General features: G+C 42.5%; 1 protein-coding gene across 1 annotated transcript in view; it reads right to left on the bottom strand.

Moving 5' to 3' along the window:
- FLT3 (fms related receptor tyrosine kinase 3) overlaps window positions 1-22,656 on the bottom strand; it is a 97,956-nt gene that overhangs the window by 32,194 nt on the left and 43,106 nt on the right. Inside the window, exons 4-12 of the mRNA XM_034936495.3 lie at window positions 22,097-22,212; window positions 17,314-17,443; window positions 14,866-14,993; window positions 14,408-14,547; window positions 14,157-14,310; window positions 13,047-13,215; window positions 1,961-2,064; window positions 729-837; window positions 292-470 (exon numbers count right to left, since the gene is read on the bottom strand). Coding sequence (XP_034792386.1) covers window positions 292-470; window positions 729-837; window positions 1,961-2,064; window positions 13,047-13,215; window positions 14,157-14,310; window positions 14,408-14,547; window positions 14,866-14,993; window positions 17,314-17,443; window positions 22,097-22,212 — 1,229 coding nt within the window. The remainder of the gene's footprint in view (window positions 1-291; window positions 471-728; window positions 838-1,960; window positions 2,065-13,046; window positions 13,216-14,156; window positions 14,311-14,407; window positions 14,548-14,865; window positions 14,994-17,313; window positions 17,444-22,096; window positions 22,213-22,656) is intronic.

Genomic DNA, 22,656 nt, shown 5'->3' on the forward strand with positions numbered 1-22,656 from the left:
AAGTGACAAAATCTGTTTCTCTAGAGTTAGATCTTTCCATGGAGATTCACCACACCGGGAGTTTCTGCTTCTCCCGGTCACTGTGACGCATGAGTCACAAGGGCACAGGCAGGACTCCGCCCCAACCTGTGAAACAGTCTCTCTGGGGATTCTTGCCTGACTCAAGAAACCTTTTCTCACACACTGACCCTATACTCTCCTGTAAAATTCCCCAAGTAAAAGTCAGCGATGGGGACTAACTTCTAGTGGGGAATTCCTGATGGTGGAATATCACAAGAGCAACTGTTGTACCTGGAGAGTTTAAAAGCATCGTCTCACAAGATGTGCCAAGGGAATTGTATGCACAGCACTTGACCAGGAACCCTTTTATGGCTTCACTCATGTTTAGAGTACTGCTCGACACCCACTGTCCAAACACTTTTCTGTTAGCCTTTCTATTCCAGACTCCTTCTGTGATCTCTTCTGTGCAGCTGAAAAAAAAAATGGCAAAGAATTTAGACAGGTGAGCTGTCATCAGATTGGAAGTTAGGATTTCTGCAGCGAGTTCTAAAAGAGATTCATCCAGTATAAGTTATCAGAAACAGTCTATGACCATTGAGAGTTATGGTTGATTGAGAAGGTTAGCATTTTAAATATTTCATCATTTCCTCTTAAACTGTATTCATGAAAGAGTCAATAGGTCAGAGAGTTTTATGTTCTTCCATTATAAGAGGCATCATCCTTATTACTTGGGAGACTTGTCTGAACACTTCTTCCAGGTCCAAGATGGTAATGGGTATCCATCCGAGAAACAGGACGCCTGACTCGCCGATGCTTCTGCGAGCACTTGAGGTTTCCCTACAGAAAAGAACATGTGAAATAAGCTCACTGGCTGGGCATAGTGGTTCACTCCTATAATACCAATATTTGTGAAGCCAAGGTGGGAGGATCACTTGGGCCGAGGAGTTCAAGACCAGCCTGGGCAACACAGCAAGACCCTGTCTCTGAAAATAATAAAATAAAATAAGCTCATGGAGTATGGTACTTTCTGGAAATAGTTTCAAAGTTGCCTACAGTACAGGCTACTCATTTACTCCAGGGCAGTTTGTGCTTCTGGGAGGATGTCTCGTTTAGGATGCCTCCAGACCTCTGGTAATTTCTTCTTTCCTCCTTGCCATGCAACCTCTCTGCTACACACCATTTTTCCATTGCCAGCCTCTCCCTGGAGAGAGCTGAGGTACAGACCTCCACCTGTTTGCATGCCTTAAAATGATTCTTAGCTTCAGGAGAAGTTGGACTTCTCATTGTTTTATAAGCCAAAGAAATGAAAATTATTAAAAACAAATAAATGAGAGATAAAATGACTTTCAGCCTTTCCTTAACATGACCTTTCAAAATACTAAAATCAATAAAGTCATAACACTAATTCATATTCAGAGACAATGTGAAATAAGTCTTTCAGCTTCTGATGATACACACAGAAAGAGATATATGGCCAGGTGCAGTGGCTCTCGCCTGTAATCCTAGCACTTTGGGAGGCCAAGGTATGAGGATCCCTTAAGGCCAGGAGTTTGAGACCAACCTGGGCAACAAAGGGAGGCCCCCTCTCTACAAAAATGGTTTTAAAATTAGCTGAGCATGTGGCGCGTGCCTGTAGTCCCAGCTACTCGGGAGGCTTAGGAGGATCACTTGAGCCCAGGAGTTTGAAGCTACAGGGATCTATGATTGTGCCATGGCACCCCAGCCTGCGTGGTAGAGTAAGACCCGGTCTTAAAAATGAAACAGAACAAAATAACATAAAAAATAAAGAGATATATGATCAATGCCAGTAGATATGAGAGTAAAGTTTCAAAACACTTCAGCGTACAAAAACAGTATTGTAGTAGCCCTTCTAAGCCATTACTTAACTTTTCCTAGTTAAGACTAATAAAAAATTAAGGAATTAAAAAATAAAAATCAAATTCTCAGCAATTTAACTTACTTCTTATATTCAGCGTGAACATTTTGGTAAATTGGGCATCATCATTTTCTGCATGGAATATATATTCTCCTGGCTGGTGCTTATGATTGCAAAACTTGGATATGCTGTTTGAAAAAGAATTAAAGACAGATTTAGCCCAATTGCTACAGGAGATGCTGCAACTAATGACAGTGTGCATGGCAGGTGTCTTCCTTGAAATGCTCCTCCCTTGCTCAAGTTCACTGGAAAAGGAAATGTCCATATTGCAGACCCTTGCTACTCAAAGTGTGGTCCACAGACACGCAGCATCAACATCGCCATTGGTATCATCTGGGAGCTTGTTACAATTGCAAGATTTCAGGTCCCTTTCAAATCACTGACTCAGAATCTGCATTTTAAGATGATCACCGTGTGAGTCATATGCCCATTCAGAGTTGGGATTGGCCGAAGATTCTCAGTGAGACCAGGAAGTTCCTGCCCCTCTTGCTCTGGATAGTCTAACTTCTCAGAACTTGCGCAGGTGGAGAAGCCTGTAGTTCAGAGGTCCCCAACCCCCCAGCCGCAGACTGGTACCTGTCCATGGCCTGTTAGGAAAGGGGCCGCACAGCAGGAAGTGAGCAGCAGGCAAGAGAGCTTTACCGCTTCCTGTCAGATCAGCAGAGGGATTAGATTCCCACAGGAGCGCAAACCCCACTGTGAATTGCACACGCCAGGGATCTAGGTTGTGCGCTCCTTAAGAGAATCTAATCCCCGATGATCTGAGACAGAACAGTTTCATCCCGAAACCATCCCCCTACCCCCAATCTATGGAAAAATTGTCTTCCACAAAATGGATCCTTGGTGCCAAAAACGTTGGGGACTGCTGCTGTAGCTGTCCTGTTTTCTGAAATGACAGTCCAAGCCAGGACCTATGACCAACCCTTGACTTACATAGCAATGAACAACAATGAGGGCTCAAATCCACTGAGCTTGTGCAGAAACCTCTGAGTGCTCTCAGCAGGCTCTAGTGCCTACTTGGAGCACTCATCAACCACTCAATATTTTGACACAGATAACCTGATCTTGGGGACTGTCCACCACACCCAGCAGGCCTGTGGGTTGCTGGATACTGTAGTGAGATGTTGGATGGTGCAGGAGAGGCAGGGGAGCAATGAGCTGTTGAATATGCCTTCGTGCACTCACAGTAACAAAATTGGAGAAAAAGAAAAAAATTCCCTTAAAACAGAAAAAGAAATCTAAGGCTTGTTCCAAAGATATCTAACTCGACCTCCACATAGCCTACTTAAAGTTTGTTTTTTTTTCTTGAGACAGAGCTCTGTCTCCCAGGCTGGAGTGCAGTGGCGCGATCTCGGCTCACTGCAAGCTCCGCCTCCCGGGTTCCCGCCACTCTCCTGCCTCAGCCTCCGGAGTAGCTGGGACTACAGGCTCCTGCCACCACGCCCGGCTAATTTTTTATATTTTTTAGTAGAGACAGGGGTTCACCGTGTTAGCCAGGATGGTCTCGATCTCCTGACCTTGTGATCTGCCTGCCTCAGACTCCCAAAGCGCTGGGATTACAGGCATGAGCCACTGCGCCCGGCCTAGCCTACTTAAAGTTTAAAAAACAAAAAGACCCTGCCTGGCAGGTTAGGAAGGTGAGGCAGAGTGGACGCAGCTTTAGATGAGGAGTGTGGAGGATGCAAAAGACCTAAAAAGTAGGTAGCTCCTATCTTCAAAGATACCTAAACCGGGTGGGTAGACAGGACCCATACAAGTGGAATCATTAAAGCATTAAACTGAAGTCCAGCAGATGATCAAAGAAGGCAGAGGTCTGTGTCGGTGGGAAAGGTTCGGGGGCTTCATAGAGGAGGTAGAGCTCGAGCTGGAGCCTCACGGATGAGTTGGTTTTGATGAGACGACAAAAGAAAAGGCATCCAAGGAGGAGACAAAGCAGCGACTGAAGGCGCCAGACGGGAAGTCATAGGGCCGCAGTGAGGAGGAACGGCAAGCCTCTCATGGGAGCAGAATATCATGAACAGTATTTTATTTACTTACTTTATTTATTTATTGATATGGAGTCTCACTCTGTCACCCAGGTTGGAGTGCAGTGGCACTATCTCGGCTTATTGCAACCTCTGCCTCCCGGGTTCAAGCGATTCTCCTGCCTCAGCCTCCTGAGTAGCTGAGATTACAGGTGCCCGCCACCACGCCCGGCTAATTTTTTGTATTTTTAGTAGAGACGGGGTTTCACCATGTTGGCCAGGATGATCTTGATCTCTTGACCTAGTGATCCACCCACCTCAGCCTCCCAAAGTGCTGGGATGAATTACGCATTTTAAAAATACAAATTACTTATTTTCTACAACAATGCTTACTGCCCTGAGCATTGCAATAAAACTTTTTTTTTTTTTTTTTTTTTTGAGATGGAGTCTCACTCTGTCGCCCAGGCTGGAGTTCAGTGGCGTGATCTTGGCTCACTGCAACCTCTGCCTCCTGGGTTCAAGCAATTCTCCTGCCTCAGCCTCCCAAGTAGCTGGGATTACAGGTGCACGCCACCACAGCCGGCTAATTTTTATATTTTTCATAGAGACAGGGTTCACCATGTTGGCCAGACTCGTCTTGAATTCCTGACCTCATGTGATCCTCTCTCCTTGGCCTCCAAAAGTGCTGGGATTACAGGCATGAGCCACTGCACCTAGCCTTAATTTTATTTTATGTAATTTTTCTGTACAGATGGGGTCTCACTATGTTGCCCAGGCTGGTCTCAAACTCCTGCCCTCAAGCCATCCTCCCCACCTCGGCCTCCCAAAGTGCTGGGATAACAGGTATGAGTCAGGGTGGCTTGGCCTATGAAGAGTGTTTTATAGTCACCTGCTGATGGCAGCAAAAGTTTACTGGAAGTTTAAAGGCAGTTGTAGCAATCCAAGAACTCATTCATTCGTTCCTTCATTCAACTGTCAATGTTAGAACCTGTTTGTGACGGAAATTGAGGACACGACAGCAAATTCAAAAAATTGGGTTTCTGTTCTCACAGAATTTACAATTTGGTGGTGAAGGTAGAGGGGTAATAAGCAGTTAGAGTGTGGGAAGTTTCTGTGATAGGAGAAGTAAAAGTTCAGATTTGAGGTTTCGGAGCATGACAAGAGGAGCGTTGTTTAATGGAGGAGAATGGGAAAGGAGAGAAAAGAGCAAACCCAAGAGGCACCAGAAAAAAAGAAATGGCAGGGGCTAGATTGGATACAGAAGATAAAGGGGAGAAGAGAATCCCAGTTGGTCCCCAAGACTCAAAACACACCTGTAATCCCAACACTTTGGGAGGCTGAGATGGGTGGACTGCTCGAGGCCAGAAGTTTGAGACCAGCCTTGGCAATCTACTGAGATCCCATCTCTACAAAAAAAATCCACAAAACGCCACTGCGTAATTGCAGCTTTTGAGCCCACGTTTGTGTGACACCAATGTTCTGTGCCCTGAACTCGTAAGCCAAGGTAATTCTGACTGTGTATTGTGAACAAGAGAATTCATCTCTCTGACCTATCAAAAGTTTCAGGCAATTAAAAGTTGACCTTTGGGTGCGTGCAGGGGTTCACATCTGTCATCCCAGCACTCTGAGAGGCCGAGGAGGGTGCAATACTTGAGCCCAGGAGTTTGAGATCGGCCTGGGCAACATGGCAAGACCTTGTCTCTACAGAATTTTTTTTTTAATTAGCTGGGTGCGATGGCACACACCTGTGGTCCCAGCTACTTGGGAGGCCGAGGTAGGGGAATTGCTGGAGCCACTATACTCCAGCCTAGGCAACAGAGCAAGACCCGGACTCAAAAAAAAAAAAAAAAATGCTGAGCATTGAATAAGGTGTTTAACCTTGTTTTGCTTTGTTAACAAGAAGCCTGAAGAAGTCAAAAAGGGGAATTTCTTATCCTGACCTATTTCTGGACAACAAGGAGGAAATCACTGGTGAAGTGGAGACAATAGAAAGATTGGGGGAAAGCCAGATTACAACCCTAGGGAGGAGAAGAGGAAACAGCTCCATGCCAGTGCCCGACCTCAGGAAGGCAGTGTGGAAGAGGCTGGCGCGGAAGTGGCCCAAGAGAAGAAAGACGTGAGCTTCTAAGAGGGAAAGTGTAATTCTCTCTGGACAATGGCCAAAGACCCTGAAAAAGGAGAAGAGAGGAGGTAATGAAGCCAGTGCGGCTCACCGGAGAGCATGTCAGAGACACCAGTCAATTCAGTGGAAAAAGAAATGACCAGTACAATTACTTATCATGAGGCAGACCAAAGCAAAATGTTTCGTAAACATTTTTCTTCCTCAGTCTTCTGTGCTGTCTTAATAGAGTGTGGTTTGCCACGGTTTAGAAGAGATAGCACTTGAAATATTTTTCACTCTTCTGAACAAACTCCAAGTATGAAATTGGTCACATAAATGCAGGAACACAAAACTGAATATCCAATGGCTTTAAACTGCCTTTCCTCATGCTTATGACAGTTAACCCTGGAAACAATGACAACTACAATGACAACCGTGTCCTGACCCCATGGGAATTCCAAGGGGACTAACCAATTAGGCTGATTGGGAGACGCAAAGCTTCCTCTTTCGCCTAGGGGTTTTCTACAAATGGCCAGCCGGCAGGAGACGGAGGTCAGGACATTTGAGTTTACAGTAAAACAATACCTCGGTGTCTAAGAAGATGCGTTCTCATTAAAACTAAGAAAAGGGGTTTCTTGGCTGGGAACGATGGCTCACGCCTGCCATCCCAGCACTTTGGGAAGCCAAAGGGGGAGGATCACTTGAGGTAAGGAGTTCGAGATCAGCCTGGCCAACATGGTGAAACTCCATCTCTACTAAAGATACAAAAAATTAGCTGGGCACGGTGGCACACGCCTGTAATCCCAGCTGCTCGGGAGGCTGAGGCAGGAGAATCGCTTGAGGTGGAGGATGCAGTGAGACGAGATCGCGCCATTGCACTCCAGCATGGGTGAGAGGGCAAGCCTCCATCCGAAATAATAATAATAATAATAATAATAATAATAATAATAAGTAAAAATGTCAAAGAAAGAGAAAGGAAAAAAAAGTAAAGTTGATGCCCATCAACAGGAGTTAGTTAAAATAAAAATTTCTAAAAAGTGGAATACTGTGCAGCCATTACAGCAATAAGGTAGATATAACAACATACTTATTAATATAGAAAGATACTCATGATATATTTTAAGTGAAAAATCAGATAACAAATGGTACCTTATTTCATGTTTATACAAAGATCCATATTGTATGTTTCTATCATGGTGCTTACATAGAAAAAGTCTGCAATGTTATCTCTGGAGGTGGAATTATGGTGCTTTTTTAAAGGCAATTTCAGAAAAAAAGAATGAATAAAGGGTATTGGCTTTGCCTTCTGTGATTGGGCAAGTAATTTAGCCTCAATTTCCACATTTCATAAAATGGGATTATGAGAGTTAAATGAGGTAATACACCTATAGGATTTTGCACATGGTAAGAGCTCAAAGAAGGATCTTTTATTCTCACAGAATGGCTTCTTAAGATGTGGTTAATAACTCACAACTGAGTGGGGTCTTGGGAAGACCTGCAGCCAGGAATGTTGTCTCCAACTGCAGAAGTGAATGGGAACGGCATTTAGGTAGGAGCTGCTGGTATTTCTCTAGACTCAAACTTTTCCCTCATTTTCCCTCCTTTCTGTCTATGCTCAAGGCTCAACTCCTCCAGAAAATAGGAAAAAAAAAAAAAAAACTCCTCTCCCAGGCTCCATAATCTTCTGTAATTGTGTGTCACTCATTGTATGTGACAGGCTGCTTTTCAGTTTGTGGTTCTTCTAAGCAGGACCCTGGCTCACCACCCAGAACCCAAACGACCACCACACACTGTTTACCCCGTAAGCACTTGGTTAGTGCCTACTGTGGGCAAAACTTAGATTCACAGAGTTGGAAAACTAAATATTTCAGGAAAAAGGAAAACATCAGGCTTAGGCAAGGCTAAGGAGAAGGTTTCAGAAGAGGTTACTAAGTAATTACAACAGTCCCATTCCTTTTTTTTTCCCCATAAAAGTGGAAAAAGCTAAGGTAGATTTGGAATTTGTAATTAAGTCTGTAGAGATAGGAAATTATACAAACTAATGGGTGAAATATCCTGGAAACCTTTATCAGGACCAGGACACCAGGACGGCTAGAAAGTTATAATTTAATAAAACATAAACATATAAAGGCAAGCCCTAGTAAACTTTGGCGTAATATTTGAGGAAGTAAATTGGAGAAATGAAGCCATGAAAGTGGGGAAGCCGAGAGATTTCTGGTGCACATACCATGACCACACCAAAGTTTTTTCAGGGGTAGTGTTATTACAGGGGCCTTTCAGTAACAGATTTTTAAAAAATTGTATCACTTTGCCTATAAAATCTTGATACATGACTAAAATACTGTACTTCACAAACCAAATTCAGTTCAATTAAATTGTTGAATCTAGGTGGTAGGTAAAGAATGCTCATGCACTATTATTTCAACTTATTAGTAAATTTGAAACTTTCTATAATAAAAAGTCAAAAGGAAAGATGGGTGCAGTGGCACACGCCAAGTTGCAGCTACTCAGGAGGCTGAGGCAGGAGGATCACTTGAGCCCAGGAGTTAGAATCCAACCTGGGCAACACAGCGAGACCCTGACTCTAAAAAGCAAAAAGAAGCCAGGAAAGGTGGTTCACGGCTCTAATCCCAGCACTTTGGGAGGCCAAGGCGGGCAGATCACGAGGTCAGGAGTTCGAGACCAGCCTGGCCAAGATGGTGAAACCCCGTCTCTACTAAAAATACAAAAATTAGCCGGGTGGGGTGGTGCATGCCTGTAATCCCAGCTACTCGAGAGGCTGAGGCAGGAGAATCACTTACTCACCTCCACCGGGAGGAGAATCACTTAATCACCTCCGCTGGGAGGAGGAGGTTGCAGTAAGCCAAGATTGCGCCACTGCACTATAGCCTGGGTGACAGAGCGAGACTCCGTCTCAAAAAAAAGAGCAAAAAGAAGGGCCAGGCGCGGTGGTTCATTCCTGTAATCCCAGCACTTTGGGAGGCCGAGGTGGGCGTATCATTTGAGGTCAGGAGTTCGAGACTAGCCTGGCCAACATGGCGAAACCCCGTCTCTACTAAAAATACAAAAAAAGTAGCTGGGCAGGGTGGCACACGCCTGTAATCTCAGCTACTAGGGAGGCTGAGGCAGGAGAATCACTTGAACCCGGGAGACGGAGGTTGCAGTGAGCCAAGATCATGTCACTGCACTCCAGCCTGGGCGACAGAGTGAGACTCTCTCTCAAAAAAAAAAAAAAAAGGCAAAAAGAAAGAAAAGTGGAAATGACCCCTGACTATAATCTAGTCCTCCATCCCCATCTCAGCATAGAGCCTCATGTGGAGAGAAAAAGACATTTAGAGCACTCAGAGGCGTGTTCACATTTTGTGTTGTTCGTTTCTTGTTCAGTACTTTGAGCATGTTTTCTCATGAAGAAGGAGGGCCCATCTTTCCTTTGCTGTGTGTCGTCAGTTGCCCATAACACCTGGTACATTATCAGTACCAACAATGCACATCATTAGCACAAACACTGTAGCTCTTCAAGAACTCTCAAATACAATAAACACTGAGTACTGGGTGTTGTGCTAAGAACCATGTGCATGGTCCTTGCCGTGAAGAGGATGCTGTCGACTCATCTTTGGCCCAGACTGCACTGTGAGTTGCATTCCAGATATGATGATGAATTCATTCATTTATTAAACACACTTACTGAACAAGGCATTGTACAAAGATAGAGAAATATGGCAGCACACCTATTCTTAGAGTTTATAAACTCCCTGGTGAGATGTGACATACATACTTATCTGTTGCCAGATAAGTAGGAATGAGTGAGGTACAAAACGCTATAGGAGTCAGGAGCTCACCTAATTCATTCATTTGGCTACCTCTACAGGATAACAACCTGGGGTCATGGGTATGGATTGTGGCCATGGAATGAAACTACATGAAGCAGCCCACTACATTGGCCCATGACCCATATGTCAGTGACATGGTCCCCAATTGGCAATTCTGTAAAATCTCAAAAGGTTATACCAGATATCACCAGCACAGTAGCAATCTGTGTACATTCTTGGGGGAGAGGGAAAGCAACATTACCTTATTCACTCTTGCAGCCCATCACAGCATCACACCCATCAAGAGGATATTAAAGTAATATTTGTTGAACTAAATTGAATTGACCCCTTCTCTCTTTGAATCAGGTTCAGAAGAGATTCCCATAATGCTAAGAGCTTATCTAACATGGGGATAGGATACAAAGGAGAGAGGGGACAGTGATATGCTGATTTCCTTCTGAACACAGGCCAAGTGGTAATCAAGTCAACTAGGGTAAAGAGGGGCTGACTCTCCAACCTTCTACATTTAAAAGCTTGATGGGCCAGGCGCGGTGGCTCACGCCTGTAATCCCAGCACTTTGGGAGGCTGAGGCGGTTGGATCACTTGAGGTCAGGAGTTCGAGAACAGCCTGGCCAACATGAAGAAACCCCGTCTCTATTAAAAATACAAAAAATTAGCTGGGCATGGTGGCATGCACCTATAATCCCAGCTACTTAGGAGGCTGAGGCAGGAGAATTGCTTGAACCCAGGAGCTTGCAGTGAGCCAAGATCGTGCCACTGCACTTCAGTCTGGGCAACAGAATAAGACTCTGTCTCAAAAAAAAAAAAAAAAAAAACCTTGATATTTCCGAATGACAGCTTATGACGACTGTGGGGTGATGCCTCTAAGGCAATGGTTCTCAAAAAAAAAAAAAAAATGCCAGGGGTTATTTTTCTCAATTTGGCAGTGTCTGGAGATATTTTTGGTTGTCACACTGGGAAAAGGGAATGTGCTCCTGGCATCCAGTGGGAGGAGACCCGGGATGCTGAAAAGTATCCTACAATGCACGGGACAGTCCTTCACAACAAAGAATTATCCAGCTCAACATGCCAGCAGCGCCACTGTTGACAAACCCTGAGTTTGGGGGAGTGTGTTTCAGTCAGCTCCCAGACCAGTCTGCATTCTTAATTACTTTAAAAATGAATGCTCTGAACATTGGTGGGTTTCAGTAAGAGACAGTAGACAACTCCATGCAAACCCTGCACTGAGATTCTAAAAGTCCCAACAAGGGACTTTTAGTACAAATCCCTTTTAGGTATAAAGAGTAACACAATAATCATGAAACAAACACTTAGCAGAATCAAGGTGAAAAGAACTCCCACTCTTCATCTAGAGCAGGGCTAGCCAATGAAATACAATGTGAGTCACAACTTCAAGCCTTGTACATCATTTACAAATTCTGTTGGCTGTATAAAGGAAGCAGGTGAAATTAAGTTTAACAACATATTTCGCTGAATGCGATATATTCAAAATACTATCATTTTAATATATAATCAATATAAAAATTGTTTTAATTTTATTATTATTTTTTCTTTTTGAGGCAGGGTCTTGCTCTGCATCCAGGCTGGAGTGCGGTGGCGTGATCATGGCTACTGCAGCCTCGACCACCTGGGCTCAATCAATCCTCCAACCTCAGCCTCCCAAGTAGCTGGGACTAAAGGTGTACACCACCACACTCAACTCATTTTTGTATTTTCTGTAGAGATGGGATTTTGCCATGTTATCCAGGCTGGTCTCAAACTCCTAGGATCAAGCGATCCACCCGCCTTGGCTTCATAAAGTGCTGGGATTACAGGTGTGACCCACCGAGCCCAGCCAATATAAAAATTAATAATAATATATTTTACATTCTTTTTTTCGTACTAAGTCTTCAAAATCTAGTGTGTATTTTACAATTAGAGTACATCTCAATTTGGACCAGACACACTTCAAGCTCTCAATAGCCACATGTGGCTGGTGGCTACCGTACCGGACAGCACAGATCTAGACCTGTGATAGGAATCACCAAAGGTTCTCATTAAAAAAGCAGAGTCTGAGCGTTTTGCCCCAGTTTTGAGTCAGCATGTCTGGAATGGGAGCCAGGAATCCACATTTTAAACATTTGCTCAGATGATTCTTACACAGTTGTTCAACAGACCACATGCTGAGAAAGGATGATTTATTCTAGTCCATTGACTTGTTTGAAAGATAACATGTGCGTCTCAGTGTCTCATAGTCTAGTCCAAAACCATGTTCCATAGCATTAGTTTAAAGAGACACGAGATGTCATAACTATAGAAGATATAGGGGAAAGTTGTTTTTTGTTTTCCAAAGAAGGAATGGAGAATTCCTCCCACAAGAGAATCTTTCGGCTGGGTGCAGTGGCTCACGCCTGTAATCCCAGCACTTTGGGAGGCCCAGGTAGGGTGAATCTCCTGAGCTCAAGAGTCCAAGACCAGCCTGCGCAACATGGCAAAACCCTGTCTCTACCAAAAATACAAAAAATTAGTCAGGTGTGGTGGTGTGCACCTGTGGTACCAGCTACTTGGGAGGCTGAGGTGGGAGGATCACTTGAGCCTGGGAGGTGGAGGTTGCAGTGAGCCAATATTGCACCACTGCACTATGGCCTAGGTGACAGAGTGAGACCTCATCTCAAAAAAAAAAGAAAAAGAAAAAGAAAAAGAAAAGAAAATTTGTTGTTCTTAAAAAAAAGAATCTTGCATAGTTTCTCATACAAATCCCGAGGAAAACAACATTTTCCTTCAGCACTTACTATTGGGCTATTTCTGCATGTATTTTTTGAAAATTTAAATCAATACACCTATGAGTAATGTTTTTCTGTTTTTAAGGAGTTTTACTTCCTCAATCATCTGCAAATGTTTTAGGGGAGACTCAGTGTCCTACACACCGCACTCTCAAACAGGAAGTAAAAACTACCTTGTGACTCAGAAAATGCCAGAGAACCAGACTCAAACTAGACCAGACTAATACGGTTCTTTCTGTTTTCATGCAGCAGGTTATATTACCTAAAGTAATGGTAAGACTGCTACTGTATCCTCACATCTGCTTATTGTTTTCTTATCTCCAATTTCAACTCAATAATAGTTAAACTCATAAGTGAATTTGCTTCCATAAGTATAAAACTGTCCTTCTCGAGGGCAACAAGCAAGGAGAATTATGCTAAAAATGGTATCTTAGAGTCCTTTGTGGTCTCACCTGTATCCGTTATCAAGACCCTTTTGCTCACAAGGAAATGATTTTCGAGAGAAGGTCCACGTACATCTGATTTGTGGGTAGGCTTTAAACCTGACAGAAAAACAAAACTCTTCATATGGGTCAATTTCATAATCTTCATTTGAATTGGTAGCATTTATAAATCCCTTTTCTGTAAGAAAAAATAGGCATTTATGAGTTAGTTAATAATATTCATAGGGAAACGTATTGAGAAGATAAAATAAACTTGTATTCATCAGTTTAACACAGGAAAACTCAAGTGTTGGCATGCTGCAGGTCAGGTTGGATAATCCAAGTGAAAACCCAGGAGTCCTATCCCTAGTTCTAAGCCTGAGCTCATCATCTTTCGAAGTTAAGAAATGTTTAAAAAAAGAAAGAAGGAAAGAAAAATAATGGGATGTAGATAATTGACTGTCTGGCCCCTGCTCTCAGCCAGCACCACTCTTCCACTGATGAGAGAGAGTAAAATAAACTCAAGGCACAAATAAAAGAGCGATCTGGCTAGCAATATTCACGAGGTTGCCTTATGGAACACTTCCTTATTAATCTGCTAAGAGCATCACTGTATTTCTCGGCATTCTCATTATGGCTGAACGCTGTGCCCTAATCTGAGATTATTGAACTGTGGTTATTTTCAGATCCTACCTACCCCACCAAAATTTCAGTGCATCTAAGGGCTCGTACTGTCTCTCAGTGCTCACTGCCCTAACAGTGCGGTTAGTTGGTTCTTAGAACTAGTATTTATTGTCCATTTTGTGTCAGGCTCTGTGTCAGGTTCTGGAACTACAAGGATAGAATGAGTTGTTCTTGTCCTTAAGAAACTTACAGTCTACTGGAGGATAAAAGTACACAAACAGATGGTCATATTACAATGTGTTATATGCAAAGACAGTGGCATTCAAGCGAGCCTGGTTTAAACGGGAAAAGGAAGAGGGTGGGCCGATTATCTTTGCAAAGCTATTCTAACTCAGTTTCTTTCTTAGTGTTTGATAGTAGCATTATATTGAAATCAGAATTTGTACCACATACTTCACATTCCACACTACAGCAACTAAAAATAGGAATAAAGATTGTGTGAGCAGCCTGCATTACCTACGATGGTAACCAAAGCTGATTGACTGGGATGCTTTGAAGAGGAACAAGTGTAGTATCCGGTGTCGTTTCTTGCCACTGATGATACAAAAGCAAACAGAATCCGTATCATAGTTCTGTTTGTTGAATAGGTACTCATCTCAAAGTAGTTGCCCTAGGTTTTAATAAAACAGAGTTTGCATTTAATGTTTTCAATCCGGACTATTATTTAATTGTTCCTGCATTTTCAGAATACAAACTTGTCCTATTACCTCCTCGAGTGCTTTGTTTTCTAATTCCCAGGTGAGCCCGAATCCATGGTTCACATGAACAGCTTTGCACCTTATCCATAAGGGTTCCCCTACTTTAAGAAATAATTGTGGCAATGTGGTCTGAGGAGTTTGATTTAGATCTAGGAGATGAAAACATCCCAAGTGAGAAAAAAAAAGTGATTTTTGCCTCATCACAAAAGATATCCTGAACATTCTGAACAGACTTTAGCATCATCTCAAATATTACTAACCACGTTAATAAAAGAAGCTTTTAGAGACTGACTCCTCTTTTATGAAGAAATCAGCATTTACAGAATCCATAATATTGCATTTACTGTGACCTGAAGGAATGACAGGATTTCTGAAGTTGAATGATCACCTACGCAGTTACTGTTAGTCCCTGATAGTTGCTAAGAACTCGTCACTGAAAATGAAAGTGCGTGACATTATAGTGTTACCTATTGTGAACAGCCTGGTGCATTCCCTGCCCAGTTCATTTCTGGCACAGCACCTTATGTCCGTCCCAAATAATTCATGAAGCACTTTTTCCTCCTTTTTAACAACAGCTGGACTTTCTTCTTTACAGCTGCAATTAGAAAAGAAGTACCATTTGGCTAAACAAGTTTTAAAATTACAAATGAATGCTCAAGAGGATAACAAAGTTCTAGAGCCAGTTTTAAGGGTCAAACGGTAAACAAAAGGTCAAAAGGTAAACAAGCCCATATCTATGGTTTCAGCTAAGAGCTCAGAGGGGTGCTAGCTAGTTACTCATTATCTCAATGAATTAGAATAACACTAAGGAGAATTACATAATAAAACAGTTTAAAATTGTTCATGTTTGGTGATCTCTTTGTTGCTGTTGTTTAAAGACAGGGAAAGAAAGGGGGAAAAATGAGAAAGAAGATAAAGGAAAAAAAGAGAAGAAAGAGAGAAGAGAAAAAGCATGATTGGGCTTTCATGAAGTTCAGCAAGGTAAGCATCCTTTTGGGACGCAGTAAGGGAGGGGGAAGCTAAAGTTTCAAAAGTCACCCGAGTTCCCATAGGAACAGAGGAGGGCCAAGGTGTCACCCACAAGGGAAGTCAGCCAAGACTCCCAAGTATTCAACAGAGTAAAACCCCTCTCCCTGCCTCAGCAGAAAGCGAACTTTTGTACCACTTTGGAACAAAGTATTTGGTACTTTTTCTCCTTCTATTTGGTCCTATTTTTTAAAAAAAGTTGTTTAGTAAATTTTAATTAGTTCAAACTGCATGAATTTTTACTTTGTGAGAACTTAGCTTTGGCATATATGAAAAACTATGTAAACATTTATGCCATACTTACTATCAGCTAGGCACTGTTCTATGTGCTTTACATATATCAATTCATTTAATCAGCATAGCAATCCTATAAGATCTCTTGTCATCCGCATTCTTCTGATGAGGCACAGAGAGTAAGTAACTTGTCCAAGGCCACACAGCTGCTAAGCAAACAAGGGTTCAAACCCAGGCTATCTGGCTCTAGATTCTATATCTTTAAACAATCATATTAGACTGCTTTTCCAGAACAAACAGGATAATCAGAAATTAAACATTTTGTCACAAGGAATTTCTTTCTTCCTTTCTTTTCTTTTTTTTTAGATGGAGTCTCACTCTGTCGCCCAGGCTGGAGTGCAATGGTGCGATCTCGGCTCACTGCAACCTCCGCCTCCCGGGTTCAAGCGATTCTCCTTCCTCAGCCTCCTGAGTAGCTGGGACTACAGATGCCCACCACCACACCTGGCTAATTTTTGTATTTTTAGTAGAGACGGGGCTTGACCATGTTGGTCAGGCTGGTCTTGAACCCCCAAACTCAGGTGATCTGCCTGCCTCGGCCTCCCAAAGTGCTGGGATTACAGGTGTGAGCCACTGTGCCCGGCCTATCATTTCCTTTTTTTTTTTTTTTTTTTTGAGATGGAGTCTCGCTCTGTCACCCAGGCTGGAGTGCAGTGGCGTGATCTCGGCTCACTGCAAGCTCTGCCTCCTGGGTTCACGCCATTCTCCTGCCTCAGCCTCCTGAGTAGCTGGGACTACAGGCGCCCACCACCACGCCCGGCTAATTTTTTTTGTATTTTTAGTAGAGATGGGGTTTCACCATGTTAGCCAGGATGGTCTCGATCTCCTGACCTCGTGATCCGCCAGTCTCGGCCTCCCAAAGTGCTGGGATTACAGACGTGACCCACTGTGCCCAGCCTAGAATTTCTTACTTATAAGATAATTCTACTTTAAAATCAGTATCTTTCTTTTTGCCCCAACCAGATGCCCAGGGAGCCAACAATCCTGGAATGTAGAGGGACTTTTACTTGTGTAGCATGATGCCCAGGAAGGGCCCTGCAGTTGATTTGAGGGGTTCCAAAAAGCCCCTTAACAAAAAAATCCTTGTCCTCCCTGTGAAGCCCACATTGGCCATTCTGTATTACTTATTTATTTTATTTTTTTAATTTTATTTATTTTTTGAGACGGAGTTTCGCTCTTGTTGCCCAGACTGGAGTGCAATGGCGTGATCTCGGCTCACCACAACCTCTGCCTCCCGGGTTCAAGAGATTCTCCTGCCTCAGCCTCCAGAGTAGCTGGTATTATAGGTGCCTGCCACCACACCCAGTTAATTTTTTGTATTTTTAGTAGAGATGGGGTTTCACCATGTTGGCCAGGCTGGTCTCAAACTCCTGACCTCAAGTGATCTGTCCACCTTGGCCTCCCGAAATGCTGGGATTATAGGCGTGAGCCACTTCACCCGGCCCTATACTGGCCATTTTTTTTAACTTTAAGAAGCCAAAGTTTCCTGTTTAAATGAGCATAAATTAAATTTTACATACAGCTTGATGTCAACTACATTAGAAAAAGGCCAAAAGGAAATTATGAGAATAGCAGCTACCATGGATGTGTCATACCTTTCCCCCTGTGAATCGCAAAGCACCCATTCCACGATCGGCTCTGGAACGCTCTCAGATATGCAGACCAGGGCGTCCTGGTTTTCCATTTTTCTAAAGTAAGGTCTTCTTAATGTGTAAAGCAGGGTATCTAAAGCATCATAAGTTATTAACATTTTACTATTTTAAAAATAATTCTCTTAGCAGCCCCTCAGAAAAGGATTCTATGTCATTATGAAAAGTTCGCAACCATTACGTATACATATTTTTTCTTTTTTTATAATAAAGGCATCAAAAGCAAACCAACCATTATATTAAATTTAGCTGTGGCTGCAGTGTCAACTTGAACATTTCTCCTCTAGGCCAATTTCTTTGGGTATTTCACAAATCCACAGCTAACTAAAGTAGTCGAGTGAAGCCATGTGAAAATACAAATATTGATAGGCACAGGGAAAAGGAAATCAGCAATAACATATGGCTTAAACCCTTGTTTAACACATAGTTTAGACCTCAACTTTCTTCCTATAATTTGATCTGCAACTAGGCAGAAATATACTAAGATTTAGAAAGACAGAAGAAACATGGTAGGGTGGAGTTGGAATTGCAACAGAACTTAGAGGTTTAGTTGAGCCTCCCACTCACACTGGATCACACACACACACACACACCATCCTTCACTCCCAGCTATTTCTAACATAAACTTTCTACTTCTACTTTGACTCTTCTAGAGACTGGAGTTCATGACCTCCCAGGGCAGGTCATTCTAATTTCTGACAAACTTTTTTTTTTTTAAAGAAAGTTTCCCTATACTGAATTCCAGCCTCTCTCCTTACAATAAATTTGGTTTGAAAATATTATGTATTGTTTGATATATATATATATGAAAGAATATATGGAGTGTAAATTTCAAAGCATAACAACAACAAATACCCACAGAGCCACGATCCACCTAATAACTAGAATATTAATAAATACCTTTTGATCTACTTTTGTGCTTCTCCCCACCTCTCAACTGCACGTATCCTTTATCCTGAATTTTGTTTATTATTCGAGGACTCTTCAAAGTAGTTATACCAAATAAATATGTGGCACTAAACAATATATTGATTTATTTCATTCTTGAGCTTCGAAATAGTGTTATCAATCAATATGTAGCTTCTACAACTTCATTTTTTCATCCAACCTTATGTTTTTAAAATTCATCCATGGTTTTACATGTAGCTATACTTTATTCATTTTTTTTTTTACTGCTACATAATATTCTATTGGTAAATATATCATTATTTTTTCATTTTCTTGCAGTAGACATTTGGGTTGTTTCCTTCCGTGTGTGTGTGAGAGACAGGGTCTCTGTCACCCAGGCTGGAGTGCAGTGGTGCAATCTCAGCTCACTACAGCCTCAACCTCCCAGGCTCAAGTGATCTTCCTGCCTTGGCCTCCCAAAGTGCTTGGATTACAGGTATGAGCCACCACACCCGGCCACGGTTTTTTGTATGATCAACCATGTGCTGTGAACATTCTACACATTTGTACTGAGGCATGTGTATAACAGTTTCCTTAATAACATTCTTAAGAGTGGAACTGCTGGTCTACATGGTATGAGCACATTCAGCCTTACACATAATGATCATTTGTTTTCCAAAGTGGTTATACTAATTTATGTTACACAGCAGGATATGAGAGCACCTATTGCTTTACAGACTTACCAAGACTTCTTAATTTTCAGCAGTCTAGCAAGTATAAAATAGTATTTCATTGTGGTCTTAATTTAATTTCTCCATTATTAATTTAACATGTGTTAAAATAATTAATTGGGAGTCCATTAGGCTGAGACAACTCTAACAGCTTGAGTTCCTAGGTAAACAAATCACAACACAACTCAAAAAAAAAAAAAAGGAAAAGAATAAAGGCCGGGCACGGTGGCTCACGCCTGTAATCCCAGCACTTAGGGAGGGTGAGGCGGGAGGATCGCTTGAGCCCAGGAGTTCGAGACCAGCCTAGGTAACATGCCGAAACCCCGTCTCTACAAAAACAACAACAACAAAAAGCAAAAAACAAACCCAATTCAATATAAGCAGCAAAATGCAACTTAGCTTAATCAATGAGGAACTGCAAACTGACCAATCGAGGGACTGTCCTTCTTTAAACAATCAAATCTTTTCTTTGTCTTGCTTCCGGGAACACATTATACAAAGAAGTCTTACCCTTGAATCTCCTCACTGGAGCCCACCTGCTTGCCATCTGGTACTGCCTGATTCATGAATTGCTTTCTGCTCAAATATACTCTTTACAACTTTAACGTGCCTAAGTTTATCTTTTAACATGTTTCTTGACCATTTAGGTTTCATGTTCCAAAAATGAAATGCCTACTCATGTCCTTTGTTCATTGCTCTACTAGGTTTTCATTTTGCTTGTTTTTCTTATTGACTTATTGACTTATATAGATTGTTTATCTTATTGACTTTACATATTATGACTATTAATCCTTTGTTGATTGTGAACTGCAAGTATTTTTTCCCATCTTGAGGTGATTTTTACTTTTTCTCCCTGTAATTTCTAACAATTGGTTCTTATCATACCCTCTAGAGCAACTTTTTTAAAGTCTAGCTTTGATTCCATATGAAAATCTTTCAAATATTTAAAATCAGAAACCGAGATCAAGGGAGATAATTACCATACAAGGTACTTTAACTAGTTAGCTCAGGTTTCCTGACTCAAATCCCAAAAGAATTTCCTCTGCATTACACTGCAATCAATCTTATCGTCTCCTCAAAACATTTCCTTCTATATACTACAGATTCCCAATTCCTTCAACTGCTCCTAATTTAAAGAATTCCAAGTTTTCCACTATCCTGGTTGCTCATTTTGTCAGTATTCATCTTTAAAAAAGTAGAACTGAAATGAATAATCTTCTATTAATTTCCTTAATTTAGACGTTATATTTTCATGAACACTGCCAAGGTTCAAATTTACTTTTTTGGCAACCATGCCACGCTGGTGGTTAATACTGAGCTTGTGGTTGACTAAACCCTTTCCTCTTTTTCACACTGACTGTTGCCACATCTCTCCCACCTATTTTTTGGACCCCACCACCTTGCAGAATGCTAAAAATAAGTTACAATTTACTTGAATAATTGTTGTTACATTTTTACATTGTAAATCTTAAGTGAAAGGAATATACCCTAAGTATAACAGAGACACAGCAGATGCCCACTTACCTTATACAACTGTTTATACTTGGCAAGAAAATTTTAAAAGGAGAAAGAGGAAGAGAAGTAGAGAACAAGAAACGTCCTAGCTTCATCCAACCTGGGGCACGTATTTACTGTCCCACAGAGGCGGTGAGGGACTAGAAAGGGGGCAGGGAACATGACCGACATTAAAGAGCAACATAAGGTGATTCTCGGCTTTGGAGCTTGTAGGGCTCTGGTCCTATCATTTTCAGAGTAATTAAAGGACTTTCCAGAATCAATTTTGGGTAATTTTGACTTTAGCGAATGTATACCTTACAGGCTGACTTTAGAACCTTACTCCACCCCCAACCCCAGTAAGATGATGCTTCTGGGACTCTTGCGTGCTCTCTTCTGTTAGTAGCTTTGACAGCAAGACCCACACATTCTCACACAAGACCCAGGGCAGTGTGGTGCAGAAAGCCTCCAGCTGTGCCCACCACCACGCCTCTCAAAGGGGCTGTTTTCTCATCTACATGCATGCGGGATCGCTGTGAGCATCTGAGATGAAACAGGCAGAAGATCTCCAGCAAAGGGCAATTGTGGTTACTCCTGACCCAGGGCACCTCTGTGGGCCGGACATTTAGTCACTGACAAGGAAGAAGGGAGCCTGGCAAGTTGTGTCAATGTGTGGGGGGGACCTAATTTCAAGTGATATTAACCCAGGGTTTTTGGAGCACTGCACTGGCCCCTAAAGGCACGAGGACCTAAGTGAATGCAGCCACCTTTAGTCCTTCTTGGTCATGGAAGGTGAAGCAGCAAGTTCAGTGTGCATAGCACCGAGTCTGTGCATGATGGGGACGAAACAAGGAGAAGCCAGAAAGCACACGCAGGTGGTGCCTCTGCCAACTGCACAGCTGCCTCCCTTGGTGAGAACATCTGGACCATTCCTTACAGTTTGCATATGGTCTAGCATGCGTGTGGGCCTGCGCTGTCCAACACAGTAGCCCCTAGCTGCATGGGGCTATTTACATTCCAATTTTAACAAGTTAAAATTAAATAAAATTAAAACTTTAGTTCCTCAGTCACCTTAGCCACCTTTCAAGTGTTCAACAGCCCCATGTGGCCAGTGGCTACTGTATTGGAAAGAACAGACAAAGATCATTTTCATCATCTCAGAAAGTTCTATTGGATCACGCTGAGACCTTCCAATCCTGTGAGGTACGTATTTTTATCCTCATTTTACCAATAAGGAAATTGGGGCTCAGAGAAATTGTAACCTGCCATAGGTGGTAGGATCAGAACCAGAATTAGAACAGAGGTCTTCTGATTCCAAGGTCAAAATGTTTTCCATTTCTTCCCTGTAAGCCATCTGCTGCTGAACAGAGGATGTCACAGGCGTTTTTAGCAGCAGTCACATTCTGAGAGCCCACGGCACACATCAGTGATTGATCAGTGATTCTCAGTTCTCTATAGGTTCTACAGAGGGTTGACAGGAATCTAATCAATCCAACTACGTATCAAGGGAAACCTGAATATGTCTAGAGGAGCTGGTCAAGCTAACGGGTTCTAAACCACTCCTTTGAAATATTGTGGTATTCCAGGCTGGAATACTAGTAGCAGGCTGGACTTACTTCTTATACTCACTGTAAACAATATTGTGTAATTGGTAGCTTCACTCTGAATAAAAAGTAGGTATTCTCCAGCTTGGGTTTCTGTCATTTTCAAAATGACCATGGAAATAACTCCTCTGCAAAACAGGAAAGAGAACTAGTTATTTTGGAAAATGTGTGAAACTAAAAACAAAATTTCATAGTGACTAAAAAGGCAGTTTGGTACTCCAGCGTTCCCCGACTGGCACGGAAGCCACTCTGTGGAGAACACAGCTTCTGTCATGTGCCCAGCACTCAGCCTGGGCGATGCTCGTTGAACCCTGACTTTTAACCAGTCCTCCCCTTGAGGGTGGGAGAGCTCCATTCCGGTGCCATCATCTCACCTTCTCTGAGCTTCTAGGATCGAAAACTCCCATCTAAAAACACACAGGAGGCCGGGTGCGGTGGCTCACACCTGTAATCCCAGAACTTTGGGAAGCCGAGGCAGGCAGATCACCTGAGGTCAGGAGTTCGAGACCAGCCTGGCCAACATGGTGAAACCCTGTCTCTACTAAAAATACAAAAATTAGCTGAGAATGGCA

The sequence above is a fragment of the Pan paniscus genome, chromosome 14 (assembly GCF_029289425.2).
Source record: "Pan paniscus chromosome 14, NHGRI_mPanPan1-v2.0_pri, whole genome shotgun sequence".
Classification (NCBI taxonomy): Eukaryota; Metazoa; Chordata; class Mammalia; order Primates; family Hominidae; genus Pan; species Pan paniscus.